The 18,048-nt window shown below is 35.8% G+C and overlaps 1 protein-coding gene across 3 annotated transcripts in view; it reads left to right on the plus strand.

The window, feature by feature from the left end:
• DCC (DCC netrin 1 receptor) overlaps positions 1-18,048 on the plus strand; it is a 1,143,668-nt gene that overhangs the window by 516,622 nt on the left and 608,998 nt on the right. For all 3 annotated transcript variants that reach the window (XM_045065635.1, XM_045065634.1, XM_045065636.1), the window contains exon 3: positions 11,812-12,096. In XM_045065635.1, coding sequence (XP_044921570.1) covers positions 11,812-12,096 — 285 coding nt within the window. The remainder of the gene's footprint in view (positions 1-11,811; positions 12,097-18,048) is intronic.

An 18,048-nucleotide genomic window follows, 5' to 3' on the forward strand; every position in this document is an offset into this window, starting at 1 on the left:
GGTTTTATAAGAAGAATTTTATCTGCAGAGCAGAGAATGAAAATAAAGTTATGGTCAAAGCCTGTCGAGGGAGACATCTCTTCATGAAATCAATATGTTCTTGAAGAGTTGTTTGCAATTGAATATAATACACTGAATAGAGCACAAGAATCATTAGTGATTTTCTCTTGCATATTTAAGACACTTATTTTAGAAAAAAGAAAACTAATTTTCTCTCACTTTTAAGAATGTATAGTAATATAATTTTACATGGTTGTATGATTTTTAGTACAATTGTATAATTTTCATTGGGGATGCAATAATTTGCCTAAGCAATCATCAGTTGTAGAATTAGCCCATTTTATATCATTCACTATTTTAAACAATGATATCCTGAATCATTTTATATATCTAGGTCTTCATATATTTATGCGTAGATTCCTAGAAGCAGAGTTCTTGGATTAAATTGTTATGATGAACATTGCCAAATTACTTTTCAGTGGTAGTATATCAATTCATAATTTCAGAAGCATTGTTAGTCATCATTTTGAAATCTTTGCAACATTAATAGGCTAAAGTGCTATATCATTTTTGTTTATACAGCTGACTTGAATAACACAGATTTGAATTGCACAGGTCCACTGACATGCAGATTTTTTTCATAAATATACTACAGCACTCTAAAATTGTTTTCTTTATTATTTTCTTAATAACATTTTCTTTTCTCTGCCTTACTTTCCTGTATGACTACAGTATATGATACATATACAAAATATTTGTTAATCGACTATTTATGTTATCGATAAGGCTCTTAGTAGTTAAGTTTTTGGGGAGTCAGTGTTACAGTTGGATTTTTGACTACATGGGGGGATTGGAAACCTTAACTCCTGCATTGTTCAAGAGTCCACTATATTTTCTGTTTTTGATTTCTAACAAGTGCTTTTCTGTAGTGGAAGTTTATTCATTAAAAATTCCATTACAGTATTATACAAAAATCTTAAAATAAACAAAAAACTCCTAATTGATCTTCATTATAAATATGAGTTTCCATTTGGCTTTATATATCAATACAGGTAAAAGACCTATTTCAGTCATCAAAGGTATGACAGTAAAGTTAAGAGGAAAAGTATCCTCCAGTCAACAGAGGTTGCTGTATATCTCTTTCTGTAAAAATATATTCTATTCTAACTTTCATATAGAATAATGACATTGATATTCAATATAATTTGATTAGATTTTATGAAGGATCTTTAACCAAGAAGACAATAGCATGCACATTTGAGGAAAAGGTGGTAAAGCTTTCTTCATTATTTAATCTTGTGCTGAGAAAAAGATATTATATAATAACTCAGATGAATGAAAGAAAAGCTATTAATGCTACCTAGACAAATGCTTCCAGAATCCACCTCTGTTGATGTTAAAGTTAACAACATGGAGGGGCTGAATCATGCTTGTCTGATTGCTGATAATGAAATCAGGAAGGGCAGGGTGGATGGTACGTAGTATAATTCATATCTGAGAACAGTACGTAGAGGAGAATTGTGTGGAGCTGAAATCCAGCTCTGGATTGTTGGCCAATCTTATGGAGCACGTTTTTAAACTTCATCCCTTCAAAGATCAAAGATCACTCTTCCCAATTCTTATAAAGGCACCATGTAGGCTGCCAGGAGCCCTAGTGATGTTATTAAGAAGGCTGATTTGGAGAATTCTGAATTACTCCATGGATTTGAAGATCAGGAGTCCAGCAAGGCTGCTTGGTGAGATTATGATAGATCAGCATTCAAACTAGGTATTGAGTACCCATATATTAGAGGTGACCCCAAGTGACCACCTGGTTCTAAGCCTTATGTCTAATCAGTTTTCAAGGACTGAGAAGCAGACCAGTCCTTCAGAGCATTTATAGTGGACAGGCCTCTGAGGTGATTCTGAGAAACAGTGGTGACATGTCTCCTTGACTACTTTTTGCCCAGGGGATGAGTTCATTGTGTGTTGCCATTCTTATAGAGCTGGACTGACAAACTGTATGATGTGCCTATATTTGTTTTCCTTTTCATTTCATACTCTGTTACATCCTTCTGAGGTTCAACTGATTACCCACATGGATGTTTCTCATAAGATCACACACTGGGCGAGTAAGGCTGGCACCCACCAGACATACTCACTTGGTTTGTTTCACAATGCCACATTTGAGCAATGGCTCTTCGGCCAACTACCTAGATGTCTGTAATTTTGCCAATGAAAATGAAGCTAAAACAAAAATCTGGAAAAAAATAAAGAAGGGAAATGATAACTCTCAGAGGGACATACTGGCAGAAATATGCTATAACAAATTCTAAGAATCATTTATTGGTCTTCTGGCTTCCAAAAAAGACCAAATCTAGAGAACTTCTCTTTGGATTACCTTTATTCTCTTCCCTTCAGCTAATTTAGGAATTAAATGAAGGCAAACAAGGTCCTGGCTTTGAAGGGATATAGCCTAGAGGCTTTAGTTTGGAGCAAACAAAGCATTTACAGCAGTTCTCTGGCAGGTGTAGAATATCACCACATTGCTGAATATTTAAAAGCAAGGCATGTTTCCAACCCCAAAGTCTGTCCCCCAATTGATAAGTCTCTTTTTATTAAATGAATTTTAATTACTTAATAATTAGACCTTCCATTGGAGGAGATGGGGATCCTGATAGTCTGCCAGAGAGGCTAGAGGGCAAATCAGAAGAATGTGCCGTTTTCAGATTAGAATTTTAAAAAAGGAATAGGCCCAGTCTAGGGGTGTGCGGGTACACGGTAGGCCTCCCTAGAGGCAGAGTCTTGGCATAAACCTGGGCTGCAAAATGCTTTATTTCTACTTTTGCTTAAAAGCCAAAGTAGTTTAGAATTCAATGAATGAAAGTGCACAGCTAAGATATTAAAACTTTCTGACTGTCTGGGTCCTCCTAGGCTATGTGGTGTGTATATGCATGGGTGGAAGGGTCCAGAGGGACTATTGTTCTCATTATTTTAATTCTGGGAGCCTAACACTTTTGATGTACCTGCAGATTTAGCAGCTTTCATTCATTGCCATGGTGATATTTTACCTCATTTTTTTAGCATCACAAAAGAAAAGCCTAAATGAAAAATGTTTGCTGCTTTTGCTATTAACATTTCTACTGCCTCGGTGACAGACAACAGTTTGGTTGTGCCTGGTTCCTGAGGAATTGGATATTGGCTGAAACCTGATTGATGGTTATAGCCATTGCTCAGGCTGTCCCAGTTGGGCGGGGGCTGGCCCAGGGACCACTGATAACATTGTTCCTGGGGGCAGTGATTTGGAAAGAAGGAAGGAGGGGAAAATTTCATTCAAAATATGTATCACTGCTCAGCAATTTAAACTTATGAGGCTTGGTTAAAACATTCATGGATGCACTAGGCATAGCCCCTCCCCCCCAATAATTTTTCAGATGAAAGATTTTGTGGTTTGACTTCATGTATGTATGTATGTATGTGTGTGTGTGTGTATGTATATATATATATATATATATATATATATATATATATCAGCCTTTTTGCTTTTTCACATCCCCTGAGGAAAATACATGGTTTCCCTCTCTTTATGCCTCCCTAGCCATTGTTGTCCTTTCTAGACTTTCCAATGTTTAAAGTCTGGGATAGTTGCCTAAACAAAATATCTTATGGATAATACATTTTTCATTCAACGAATATTTGAAGTACAAGGATATATCATGCACTGTGCTATGTCTGAGAGCAGAATACAATAGACTTGGTCCTGCTTTTGTCGACTTTTATGTATTAGCTGGAAAGATGGCTGTTAAATCAATGCCATCACTAATTACAGTTGAAGTAAGTGCTGTGAAGGAGACGTGCGGAGATGATCGGTTCTATCTAGGCTTGGGGGAGTCCTCTCTGAGGAACTGAGGATTCCGGTATGGCACTGGGCACACTTAAATCCCAGGTATTCAAGTGCTGTGTTAGAGAAGAGCTTAACAGAGTTAAACTTTACTTCCCTTCTCCTTGCATGGGTAGGTAGTAAATGTTTTAGGAAAGAATTGTGGTTATAGCTGTTTAACAGGCCTTGAGCAACATTAACAACGTAACATATATAAGTGAGCCTGCAATGAATCCTTTTACTGTGAAAATTAGTACTAAGAATAACTGAAGGATCTTTCACAAAAATCAAAATAAACAGGGTAAGACCCATTACTCCATAGTACTTGCATAATGGTTGTATATCTCTTGCTAACAGCGCTTAATGCTTCCTATATTAGGATAGTTAATGTCAATAAAATTTCTGATACTGAAGCCCAGGCAATTTTCCTAACTGTTAGGAACTTACAAAATTTGAATTATAAGTGTCTGTGTTTATCATTTATGGGACAGGAGATAAAATGGAGCTCCCCTACATGTCTTGACTTTTCCAAATGCAAAGCAATATGTTGTCTCCTTTTAATAGTTCCCAAATTCATCCTTCCCTAGTAGTTGCTGGTCTTTGTTAATGTACAGAACTGCAGATATTGTGTGAACCTGCAATTTGACTGGTAGGGGACACTTCCCAAGAGTCCAGGCGTTGCTAGATTGAAAGCTGCCGTAGTATCCTGGGTCAGACTAAGTGTGAAGGTAGGAACCTTGGCTGCAATTCATTCTTGGAAACAGCCTTTCCTCCAAGGTAACAGTGAAAAACCTCCTGAAAGCATCAAAAAATTAAGTCTGTTAAGAAAAAGAAAAAAGAAAGTAAGTCTGCATGCTATTTTCCAAAGTGCCATATTTTAGGCTGAAGTGTATCTCTGAGAATACGTGTTAAAAAACAGTTCACCCAGCACTGTGCAGCTACGTAGAGGTTGAGGAGTTCGGGGATACTGATCTACAGAAGAAATTCCTTTTGACACATTTCCATGGGTTGGGGAAATAAGGTATTTTAAGAAATATGATAATTCAGCACTAAAACTTAAAAAGAAAAACAAGCAATCATACATATTGTAAACATTGGGAAGAATTTTGCTCCTATTCTAGTTCCATCTGTAAAGTGGAGACAGGGACACTTACAGGTCTATCGTGCGGGTTACGTGAGGTGATTTATAAAGGAACTAACAATAGTGCAAATGTTAAAACTGAGACCTTGCCTGGAGTCATCCAGCTGGTTAAATGGCGAAGCCTAGAATTGACCCCAAGTTATCTGGCACCCGTGTCTCTCCTTTACCATCCCAGACTACTGCTGAATATGCTTGTGGTAGAGCCACACTCACATGCAGTTATCAACATTTAGGTATCTCAATGCTCTTTTTAAACATTTAGAGTCACCTAGAACCTCAACACATTTCATGTATTTTGTTTTTCTTTCAGGAGATATTTGATATACTTTGGAGATATAAAATACCTCTCTCCCCCTCAAAAAAAAAAAAAACCTCACATATGCAAACATGTAAACACTTTTCAGTATTTTATTGGTATAAGCAGCTTTGTCATAGTATCTATAAGTTATCACTGCTGTAAACATGCAAAAAACAATTTCTGGGAAGCAAAACTATAGAAAAGGTGATTTTTTTTGAGTCAGTAACTTAAGAATAATCACAGTTTTGATAGGTAAATATTTTGTTTTTTAGAGAAAACTCGATAAATACAATTAAGAGGAAGTAGGCTTAGAGAGTAGACCAGTTCAATAGATACAAGAAATATTTTGCCAGGGTTATAGAAGATAAGCATAGAAAATGCCTTGCACTAGGTTCTTATACCCCAGCATTTGGGGTATAAGACGATTCTAGAAAAAACTGGGGATATTCGAGTTTCTTAAGTGAGGCAAAAACCTTGGTGATTTAGGAACACTGATCTTTTACTATGTTTGGAATATAGTAGGGTAAGAAAAGAGTAGAGCTAGGAAGACCACTTTTGCTGTGATGACAATGGATCAGATGTGTCTGAGTCAAACTTTTTTTCAGGAAAAGCCTCTTGTGGATCAGGTAGCTATTTTTCGTGAGGATCTAGTTAAAATTATAGTTGTATCTCTCTGTGAAGGAAGCACGGGAATCATTTGTATTGCCTTAGAGCATTAAATGGCTCTTCCGAAAATACTGTATTTCATTCTTACGAGTTACAGTGAGTTTAATGTTCATTACTAAGTGCTCATACTCATGCCTTGAAAATTTAGTACTAAGGTGATAGCCTATAACTTCTTCTTTTAATACTGTTGCTTGGTTGTTACATCACCAAGAGATGTGAGTGCTAAAATTTGGCACAATATTGGGAACATTAATTTAAGCCATGTAGAGCCTTGTAAACTTACAATTGCTTTTTGATGTGTTGGGTTTGCTTTGCAGAGACAAAAAAGAAAAAGCTACAAATCATGTTAATAATTTCTCACTGTGTCAAATAATCAACTATTTGAAATTTTCAAATATTATTACATCATTAAATTTTAAATAGGATGCATTCTGACCTCATTTATTAAAATATGAAATAATCATAGAGTGCATACTAAAAATCATGTGGAATAAGTCTAATTATATTAATATACAATCTTATGTCTTGTGATTCTTCTAGCTCATTTTAAGTTTACATAAAGAAGCTGACTGTTGAGTACCAGCTCATTTTACCTCATTTTATTGCACTTTGCTTTATTTTGCCTCCTAGATATTACAGTTTTTACAAATTGAAGGTTTGTAGCAACCTTGTGTCACACATTTGTTGGCCCCGTTTTTCCAACAGCATTTGTTCACTTTGTGTCTCTGCATCACGTTTTGTTAATTCTTCCAATATCTCAAGATTTTTTCATTATTATTATATTTGTTATGCTCACCTGTGATTAGTGATTCCAGTGTTACTATTGTAATTGTTTTGAGACACTAGGAACCACGCTCATAAAAGATGACAAACTTAATCCACAAATGTTCTGTGTGTTCTGACTGCTTCACCAACGGGCCAGTCCTGCATCCTTTTCCCTCTACTTGGGCCTGTCTCTTCCTCAAGACACGATATTGAAGTTAGACCAATAAATAACTTTTCTGTGGCCTCTAAGTGCTCGAGTTAAAGGAAAAGTCATTCATCTTTCATATTAAAACAAAAGCTAGAAATTATTAAGCTTAGGGAGGAAGGTACATCAGAAGCCAAGACAGCCCAAAAGCTAAGCGTTTGCCCCCAAACAATCAATTGTGATTCAGTCAGATTGTGCGGAGGAAAACTTCTTGAAGGAATTTAAAAATGCTATTCCCATGAACACAGAAATGATAAGAAAGCGAAACAACCTTATTGCTGATATGGAGAAAGTCTTAGTGGTTTGGATAGAAGGTCAAACAAGCCATAACATTCTTTTAAGCCAAAGTCTACCGCAGAGCAAGACCCTAAATCTCTTCAATTATGTGAAGGCTGAGAGGGGGGTAAAGAAGCTGCAGAAGGAAAGGTTGGAGATAGCAATCATTGTTTAATGAAGTTCAAGGAAAGAATCCACCTCTGTAATACCAAAATGCAAGGAGAAATAGCACATAGTGATAGAGAAGCTGTAGCAAGTTATCCAGGTCCAGCTAAGATAATTAATGAAGGTGACTACACTAGACAACAGATTTTCAACGTAGACATAATAGCCTTCTCTTGGAAAAAAATGTCATTTGCCATTTTGAAGATTCTTGGGCTCCTAAGAATTCTGCTAATTCCACTCTGCTCTATAAATGGAACAACAAAGCCTAGATAACAGCACATCTGTTTACAACATGATTTACTGAATATTTTAAGCCTACTGTTGAGACATACTGCTCAGAAAAAAAACAATCATTTCAAAATATTACTCCTCTTTGACAAGGCACATGGTCTCTCCAGAGCTCTGGTGGAGATGCACAACAAGATTAATATTTTCATGCCTGCTAGCACAACATCCATTCTGAAGCCCGTGGATCAAGGAATAATTTGGACTTTCAAATCTTATTATTTAAGAAATACATTTTGTAAGGCTATCGCTGCCACTGATATTGACCCCTCTGATGCAATAGGGCAGTCAATTATAAACCTTCTGGAAGGGACTCACCATTCTAGATGTCACTAATCCTGTATATGATTCATGGGAGGAGGTCAAAGCACCAACATTAACAGGAGTTTGGGTGAAGTTGATTTCAACACTCATGGTGAGTTAAAGGGGTTGAAGACTTCAGTCAGTGGAGGAAGCAAATTATGGATGTGGTGAAAATAACAAGAGAACTAGAATTAGAAGTGGAGTCTGAAGATATGACTGAATTGTTGCAGTCTCGTGATAAAACTCAAATGGATGAGGAGTCACTTCTTACCGATGAGCAAGGACAGTGGTTTTTTTGAGGTGGGATCTACTCATAGTGAAGATGCTGCAAACATTATTGAAATGAAAATAAAGGATTTGGGATATTACATAATCTTAGTTGAAAAAGCAGCAGCAGGGCTGACTCCAATTTTGAAAGAGGTTCTACTCTGGGTAAAATGCTATCAAACAGCATCACATGCTACAGAGAAATTGTTCACTAAATGAACAGTCAATCACTGCAACAAACTTCATTGTTGTCTTACTTTAATAAATTACTACAGCCACCCCAGCCTTCAGCAACCACCACCCCCTGATCAGTCAGTAGCCATCAACAGTGAGGCAAGACTCTACTGGCAAAAATATTTTAAGCTGTTGAAAGCCCAAATGATGCTTAGCTTTTTTTTTTTTTTTTTAATGTTATTAGTTTTTGATGTAGTGTTCTAAGATTCATTGTTTACATATAACACCCAGTGCTCCATGCTATATGTGCCCTCCTTAATACCCATCACTGGGCCAACCCATCCCCCCAACCCTTCCCCAGCATTTTTTAGCAATAAAGTACTTTTAAATTAAGGTATGTTATGTATTGCTATTGTGCATTTAATAGATTGCAATAGAGTGTAACCACGGCTTTTAAATGAACCAGCAAACCAAAGTTCATTTGACTTACTTTATCACAATATCCACCTTATTGAGTTGCTCTAGAACTGAACCTACAATATCTCCAAGTTATGCTTTCACCCTTTCATTCAATATTTTATTCTATTATATTTATTAACTAGAATTTAGTAAGCGAGTTTTTGGAACACCACAGACATTTAAACATAAAGTATGTATTGAGAACTTTATCCACTGTGTATTACTTACACAAGAGTATATAGCTAAATATATGTAAGTATCCAGATACTTCATCAATTTATTCAAAATATTTTCCTGTGTTTTATAAAACACATAATTTGTATGTGTAGGTAAATTATTCCAACTTTATTTACTTAACTACAAAATAAAATATAAGAAGTGGAGGCCAAGAAGAAAACTATTAAGTTAAAAAAATTTTGAAAAAATCCGTTGTCCTACATAACACTTGCAACATCTGGCTGACTATCCATTGCAGTTTTGCTTTGTGTAGTATATACAGCCATTATCTCTTTAAGCACATGCTTTAAATCTATACTTTAGCAATCAGTTGTAGATTAATGTACTTAAATTTTGAATAGACTGGACGTGACACTACAAAGAGTGTAAAAACTGGACTTTGAACAATGAGCCAGGACACAAGATAGCAGATTCCTTTTGGTCTTTACTCAGTTACAGAATAATTCTGGATACAAAATAAGAATAGAATTATGCATGTGGCTGGCACCCCCTGTTGATACATTTGTAGCATGGAGACAAGACAAATCCGAGAATCCAGATTCTAAAGCCTTAACTGGGGATCCAGATGAATAATTTTAGTACCTTGTGTTTGGGATAAATTTCAATCGATAAATTAATATTTGCATAAGTATGAGTGGTACTGCATGGTCTGGAATTAATCATTCTTACTTAAGAGCAGCCTTAACATTGCATTTATAGATCTGCAGGTCTGTTAATGTGAATGGAGGTATAATGAGTGGCAAACCATCTTTGATATCTTCTACCTATTCTATATGTGATATTGATATAATTTACTATTTCATAGATTCAATTATCTGGTGGTTCAAATAATCTAATCCCTGAAAGAGATAATGAAATCCCACTTTCAGCTACAGAAGGAGGCTTTTCTACAGCATTTCTGAATGTGTCCCATATTTAATTATGATGTTTTAATTAAGTCATCTTGTCTTTCCCTCTTTGACTCCCCCAATTTTTTTTTTTCAAATTGTAAGGAAAGTTAGGTCTGTGAGAATTAATAGACTCAAAATAAAACTAATAGTAGTTAAAACTGAGTACAATAGAATTTGTTATTGCCTACATATTGATGGAAAATTCATTGGTAAAATTTGATCCTGGGCCTAGGAAATTTTGACTCAGTTAAAACAAATACGTAAAATCAAAAACATTGCGATAACATAAAATATGGTCAGAAAAACTTGATTTGAATCCCAAAATGATGACCGAATTAAATTTTATTATGAAATGAACACACAATGAAAACAATTCCAAAAAGATTGAAGTGAAAATCAAAATATTGGAATATAACTGTAATGAATGAAACATGAATCAAGGAATTTAAAATTATTTAATTAAATGAACTCTAGAAAATAAAATTGCTAATGTTCTATCAGTGATGGCATAATTCATTCAAATATGTTTATATTTTAAAAGTTTTCACTGTCAAAGCACTAGGGTCATAAATATCCATCTGTTCTGAAACAGGGCAAGATCAAAATATTTTCTACCCTTCTCATGTACGACATCATGATATGGGAGACTTCTCTTTCACTATGCTCATGCTCAGTAATGGTCAATTTATTTTCTTTTTGTCATTTCTTTTTTTTTTCTTTTTTCTACATTTGCTTTATCATCCATATGAATGCATCTTTTCACATGTTACTGTATATGAATATCACAGTGGTTGTACAAGTTGAGTTAGCTCTTATCACATATTACAGCCCATAGAAATGAAAAAAAGTTACCAAAGGAATATTACAGAGTAGATCGCCGAGCCAGGCTGGAAACACAAGCTAATCTAATTCATTTTCTCAGTATACCACAACTATAACTGGCAAATACTGACGATCATTTACCTGAAGCAGTCAACCCAAACAAGAGTGCTCTCTGTTACTATAATTAGTGGTTAATGTCACCCATTTTATTGAAATTGCTGTAGGCTATGCCATTTGGCCAGTCCTTTGTGAATCTCCTTAACTTCATAATCCTTTATCCAAAGGCATATACTTGGAAGCACATAGGACTAGGATTCAAAAGAACTAGGTGCCTGGCTGGCTCAGTCAGTAGAGCAAGTAACTCTTAATCTCAGGGTCATGAGTTCAAGTCCTACATTATGTTTGGAGTCAACTTAAAAAAAAAAAAACAGGTCTTAGTAGCAGGATGGTGTAAGCTTGTGTGTGGAATTCCATTTCTCTAACTTCATTTTCCTTATATGTAAAATTAGGATGTTCTTGTGTATTCTGTTTATTTTACAAGGCTGTTTTATAAATGAAGAATAACAAAATAATAAGCTTCTAGAGATTAATGGCAATACGTTTATCATTTTTTTAGTCAAAGAAACTTGTAATGTCAGACACATAATGTGGTAAAATATGAAGAGCAAATGAGATAAAATTGTACAAAACATCAAATAAAATTTTTTTTCTTAAAGATTTTATTTATTTATTTGACAGAGAGAGAGATCACAAGTAGGCAGAGAGGCAGGCAGAGAGAGAGGGGGAAGCAGGCTTCCTCCTGAGCAGAGAGCCTGATGTGGGGTTCAATCCCAGGACCCTGAGTTCATGACCTGAGCCAAAGGCAGAGTCTAACCCATGAGCCACCCAGGTTCCCCTCAAATATAATTTTTTATAAAGAATACCAATGTGATTATTTTTATTGATGATTATTATGCCTTTTCTAATGCATTTATCCTTCCTTCTTTCTTTTTCCCCTAGGACCACTGAGGTTCCTTTCCCAGACAGAGTCTGTCACAGCTTTCATGGGAGACACAGTGCTACTCAAGTGTGAAGTCATCGGGGAACCTATGCCAACAATACACTGGCAAAAAAACCAACAAGACCTGACTCCTATCCCAGGAGACTCCCGAGTGGTAGTCTTGCCCTCTGGAGCCTTGCAGATCAGCCGACTTCAACCGGGGGACATTGGAATCTATCGATGCTTAGCTCGGAATCCAGCCAGCTCAAGAACAGGAAACGAAGCCGAAGTCAGAATTCTGTCAGGTATGGCTGTGCTCTTTATTTTCTTATGAATTATATTCTTTGGAGTCGTTTGAACAACAATGTTCCCTTTAACAAATGCTTTGTAATTGGTTTTAAGTTCTGGGATTTTGCTTTACATTGTTGTTGTTGTTGTTGTTTGGTTGTTTCTGTCCAAATGAGACATTAGATGAGGGTAAGCCAAAAGCTTTCCATATTCTTCCCAGTCTTATAGCTGAAGTTTCCCAAGAAATATATATTTTCTTTATATCTGGCTTTATTCATGGATGTATTCATGCATCCCATTAATACACAATGAGTGCTTCTTTGTGTAAAGCTCACTGCCAAGCATCATTAATGTATTACTTTATTTTCCCCTGATAACATTCTAAGAAGCCATGAATATTATCCCCATTTTCAAAGGATGAAGGTGAGGCTCTGCAAGGTTAAGAATGTTCCCCAAGGGGCATCTGGGTGGCTCAGTGGGTTGAGCCACTGCCTTTGGCTCGGGTCATGATCTCAGGGTCCTGGGATTGAGTCCCGCATCGGGCTCTCTGCTTGGTGGGGAGCCTGCTTCCCTCTCTCCCTCTCTGCCTACTTGTGATCTCTCTCCATCAAATAAATAAATAAAAATCTAAAAAAAAAAATGTTCCCCAGGTTAATACTGAGCATTCATTTCCTCACCAATTCATATACTCATTTCTGAGAAACACTGTGCTATGTACAGGGATGTAGCAATGATTAAGACTGACCCAGAGCCTGGTTTGTTAGAGTTCTGGGTGAACATGGGCATGTAAATCATTACAATATGGTGGGACTGATACTATGATAAGGAAAGTTGTTTTCCTCTATCTTAATCTTCCTTTCTCTTCTGGCAAATCTAAGACTCTGGGCTCCTTTTCCTCTCCTAAATGACCAGAGGTTAGACTGGAGATTTTCTAACAACTCTTTTCTTGCAATAACTGCTACGATCTTCTATGTAATACCTACTTTCTTATTTCGTTACCCTTGGAGGGTTTATAAAGACTCATTTGTGAGAATCACAAAGAAGACACGCACTTGAGTAGTTGGGACAGACCCCCTATCAAAGCATTGATGTTGGCTTTTGTCTTCACATGCTCGTGTAGTTATCACAAGCCCTTCAACTAGGCAGAGGGTAACAGTCCTAAGTCTCTTCAAAAGTAAACTGGCAGTTTGAACATTTCCAGGTACTTTGATAAGGACATTTTGAAGCCTCTTTTAATTCTTTTGTGTACTCTCCTCCATCAGTCACATCATGTGACTGATGTGTCAATAATGTGTTAATAATCATCAGCACCACTGTTTCCTTCCATCCACTAGACAGTGACAGATGCAAATGTAGCATTTATTCCCAACACATGCATGCACTTATTTAGGCATCCATTAGATACACAAAAATTTTAAATATTTATATTCATATGTCCTTAATAATGCATCTAAGTCAATCAGATGGGAAGCCTAGGAAAGCCACATAGCAAATTGGCAAGACTATGTTAGCCTATCTTACTATGACTGAAAGGTGTGTTTTCCAGAGGCATTAAGGGATAAAGTTGGGCTATTAAATATTAAATCTGAAATAGAAAGTTTTGAAAGACACAAACACCAAAACACCATTTACATTTATTCACCTCGTAAGACACTTTTGCATTAGAATCTGTGGAGAGTTTTTTAAAAGCCAAATTTCATATTATTAATTTGGATAAAATCAAGGATATGTCAGGGTACTTTGGAAGTGTATGGGTATTTTTTTTATCTGAATGGAAGTGGAAATTTTTTGAAGTTATTACAGCTAATGAGAAGTTTTCTTGAAGTTCTATGAATTCAAATATAAACTTTAAAAAGAACTTATGAGGTGAGGTAATAAACACACACACACACATTATTGTCATACTTGGTTAAGCCTGTTTTCTATGCTACTGATCATGTAAAATATCTACTGAAGGAGCATATGTTTATCCAATTTATCACTGAGTTTACAAGTTGTTTTAGAGGTCAAATCCACAAATCCACAAGTACAAAATTGAGTGAGAGAATGAATGGATGGATGGATGGATGGTAATTCCAGTTTCTTTTAATTGCCTTTTATGATTTTCTCATTTTTAAAATCTTGCTAATCCTTTCTGAATTGATACCTGTTTTCTGTAAGTATCAATATGAGGAAGTAATAAATTACATAGAGAGATGACCCACTCTCTATTCTAATGCTTATTTAATCACATAAGATGGAATTAGTTAAAATAGGAAACCACCAAACTTATAAGTATTAAAGTGGTATTTGAATAGTCACCATTCTTTAAAAAATATATATTCTTCTTCATGGTCATTTAAGTACTATCTTGATTGAAGATATCTGTTTTTGTGTTAGTTTGAAACATAAATGCTAATGTGTGTAGAGAGTTATCTAGTACTAATTAATATATAATTTGATATTCTTATTGAAGCTTATGTAAAGTAAAAGTTGTCCCATTTATATATCAAGTGCTTGATATCACCAAATAACTGAGATCCATTAAATTCAAATTTTAAGAATCAAATAGTTATTTTGAAATGGTGCTATTCAGTGAGCAATTTCAGTTTATTTACTAAATAAATGAATACATCATTCAACAAACTTTTGAGTGAATTTAATATACCTGCCATCATGCTGGTTCTTAGGAATCCAAACTTCAGAGACTGTGCCCTAAAACAGCAATAACGTAGTGGGGAAAACATGGGGCATGTGGGTGGCTCGTAGGTTAAGCGTCTGCCTTCAACTCAGGTCATGATGCCAGGGTTCTGGGATTGAGCCCTGTATCAGGCTCCCTACTCAGTGGGGAGCCTGCTTCTCCCTCTCCCTTTGCTTACTCCTTCCCCTGCATGTGCTTATTTCTTATTGTCTGTCAAATTAAAAAAATAAAATCTTAAAAAAAAAACAACCAAACAAACTAACAAACAAAACCCCCAAAAGACAAAGAAAATGGACTATGCTGTGAAGGAAGAAATGTAGTGGCATCCCCTCACATAGAAATGCCAGGTGCCAGTTTTGAAAGGCAAGCAAATGTACCCCAGGTCAGAAGACCAGCATCAGCACAGCATAGAGAAAGGAGACATCATAGCTTTTCAGGGGACCTGCACTTAGTCTTTTTTAAATTTATTTTTTAATTAACAATTAATGTATTATATGTTTCAGGGGTTCAGGTCTGTGAATCATCAGTCTTACACACTTCACAGCACTCACCATAGCACATACCCTCCCCAATGTCCATCACCCCACCACCCTATCCCTGCCTCCCATTCTCCCCCCACCCCCAGCAGCCCTCAGTTTGTTTCTGAGATTAAGAGTTTCTTATGGTTTATCTACCTCCCCGGTCCCATCTTGTTTCATTTTTCCTTCCCTTCCCCCCCAAACCCCCACTCTACCTCTCAAATTCCTCATATCAGAGAGATCATATGATAATTGTCTTTCTTTGATAGACTTATTACACTTAACATAATACACTCTAGTTCTATCCACATTGTTGCAATGGCAAGATTTGGGGGGTTTTTGATGGTTACATAGTATTCCATTATATATAATGGAATACTATATACAATATATATATATATATATATATATATATACATGTAGATATAAAAATATACATATATATATATTTTAATTTTTTATTTTTTATAAACATATATTTTTATCCCCAGGGGTACAGGTCTGTGAATCACCAGGTTTACACTCTTCACAGCACTCACCAAAGCACATACCCTCCCCAATGTCCATAATCCCACCCCCTTCTCCCAACCCCCCTCCCCCCAGCAACCCTCAGTTTGTTCTGTGAGATTAAGAGTCACTTATGGTTTGTCTCCCTCCCAATTCCATCTTGTTTCATTGATTCTTCTTCTATATATATATTTTTTAAGATTTTATTTTTATTTATTTGACAGACAGAGATCACAAGTAGGCAGAGAGGCAGGCAGAGAGAGAGGGGGAAGCAGGCTCCCTGCTGAGCGGAGAGCCCAATGTGGGCCTTGATCCCAGGACCCTGGGATCATGACCTGAGCCGAAAGCAGAGGCTTAAACCACTGAGCCAACCAGGTGCCCTATATATATATTTTTATATATCCTATATATAGGATACATGCAAACATGTTATGGTTACATAGTATATATAGTATTCCATTATATAATATGTATACATATTATATAATGGAATACTATAATAAGTATATATAATACTTATATATACTTATATATATATAAGATATTATATATAATCTTTATCCATTCACTTGATGGACATCTAGGTTCTTTCCATAGTTTGGCTATCGTGGACATTGCTGCTATAAACACTCAGGTGCACGTGCCCTTTTGGATCACTACATTTGTATCTTTAGGTAGATACCCAATATGCACTTAGTCTTTTTAACAAGGTCATAGGGCACAGGAAGTGTTGGAGGGGACGAACTGGAGGTAAGGAAGATAAATTGAAGGGAGGGAGATAAGGTAGAATTCTCTGTTTGCCTCTCTCTCTACCTCCTCACCCAGCTCTCTCAAATTAATTAATTAATTAACCAATTGCCCTGATTCACAAACAAGAGGTTTTTCTGAGCATGTGTGGAAGCCAGACCTATATCCTATGAGTGTAAAGTCACAAGATTCATCTCCATTCCATGGAGAGAACTGACCCATGGTGGTATCAAATGGGATTCAGAAATGAAGATGAGGGAAGAGACCTTCATTAAGGATAAGTCTTGGAAACACATCACATAAGGCATATGAGGGAGAGGGTGGAAACCAGGCTCAGTAAAAGTGAGGCAGTGGCATATTTCTCTGAGATTGGGTATGGAACAGTGGTGCTACTGTGTTCAAAATAAATTGCAAACTTTTAAATGTCATACTTGCTTAAGATTTCCTCATAACATTTTATATTTTTCAGATTAAATGCATAATTCTTTCATTCAAAGGTAGTGAAATCAGTAGCTAATTTAATTTGACTGATGTTTTAAGGCAAAAATTGAATTCTTGCTTATTAGGAATTGTATGTTTTTAACAGAGTAAGTTAGTATTAAATTGTCGCCAAGGGTTTTTTTGGGGGAAATAATGGTAATACAACACTAAGTAAGATCGAGATGGTTTGAAGTATTTTGTTGCACGTGATGGGGAATGTATGAGGTATTGTGGGGCCCCTGGGATTGCCAGGTTTGCTTTATTCAGTTCTCATGACATCTGAGTGCCAAGCAGTAGATTGAATTGCTGAATTATAAATCTGCTTTGGGCGCTAGGTTGACTAAAATAACTGGCCCATCCACTGAAACTCTTATTTCAGTTTTCTTAATGGCCTAATTGAATTGATCAATTGGTAATTCAATCTATTGTGCATTCGTTTAACTGCAATTAAATGACTCTGGGTCCTGGATAGACCTGAACTCTAAATCTCTGTATAATTTAGAAGCATTGGCTTTTAATGGAATCAATTGGACTAAAGGTATATTTTGAATGATTTTTCTCTATAATATTTATTTTTATTGAAAGGCATTTTAATGGAAACATTTCAAACTTCATATTACTTAAAGGAAAACTATTTTATTTAGTTTTAAAGCAAACAGTTTCAGAATTGTGTCCATGACCAAGAATTTATTATTGATGGGTACATAAAATTATTTAGTTTGACTAAGTATTATTTATATTATAAAATTAATTACATTTTGCTTTGTTTTATAATTTTTGCAGAAAAACAGTTTGTAGGAAAAAACAAAGACGACACATTCTTTGTTTTGAAATTAACCATTGAGCCAGACAATTCACTTATGTAACCATATGAATAACATAAGGCTGGGAATGGTAAATTCAGGTAAACATCTAGTTCCAAATCAGCACAGACAAACAATAAGTCAGTTCTAGGTGGAAAATTTCCAGACTCCTTGTAGAGATGATTCCTTTGCCAGATATTCAGGAGGTAACCATTTGTAGAATGATAGCAGATG

The sequence above is a fragment of the Mustela putorius genome, unplaced genomic scaffold (genome assembly GCF_011764305.1).
Source record: "Mustela putorius furo isolate JIRA1106 unplaced genomic scaffold, ASM1176430v1.1 tig00003858_pilon_pilon_pilon, whole genome shotgun sequence".
NCBI lineage: Eukaryota > Metazoa > Chordata > Mammalia > Carnivora > Mustelidae > Mustela > Mustela putorius.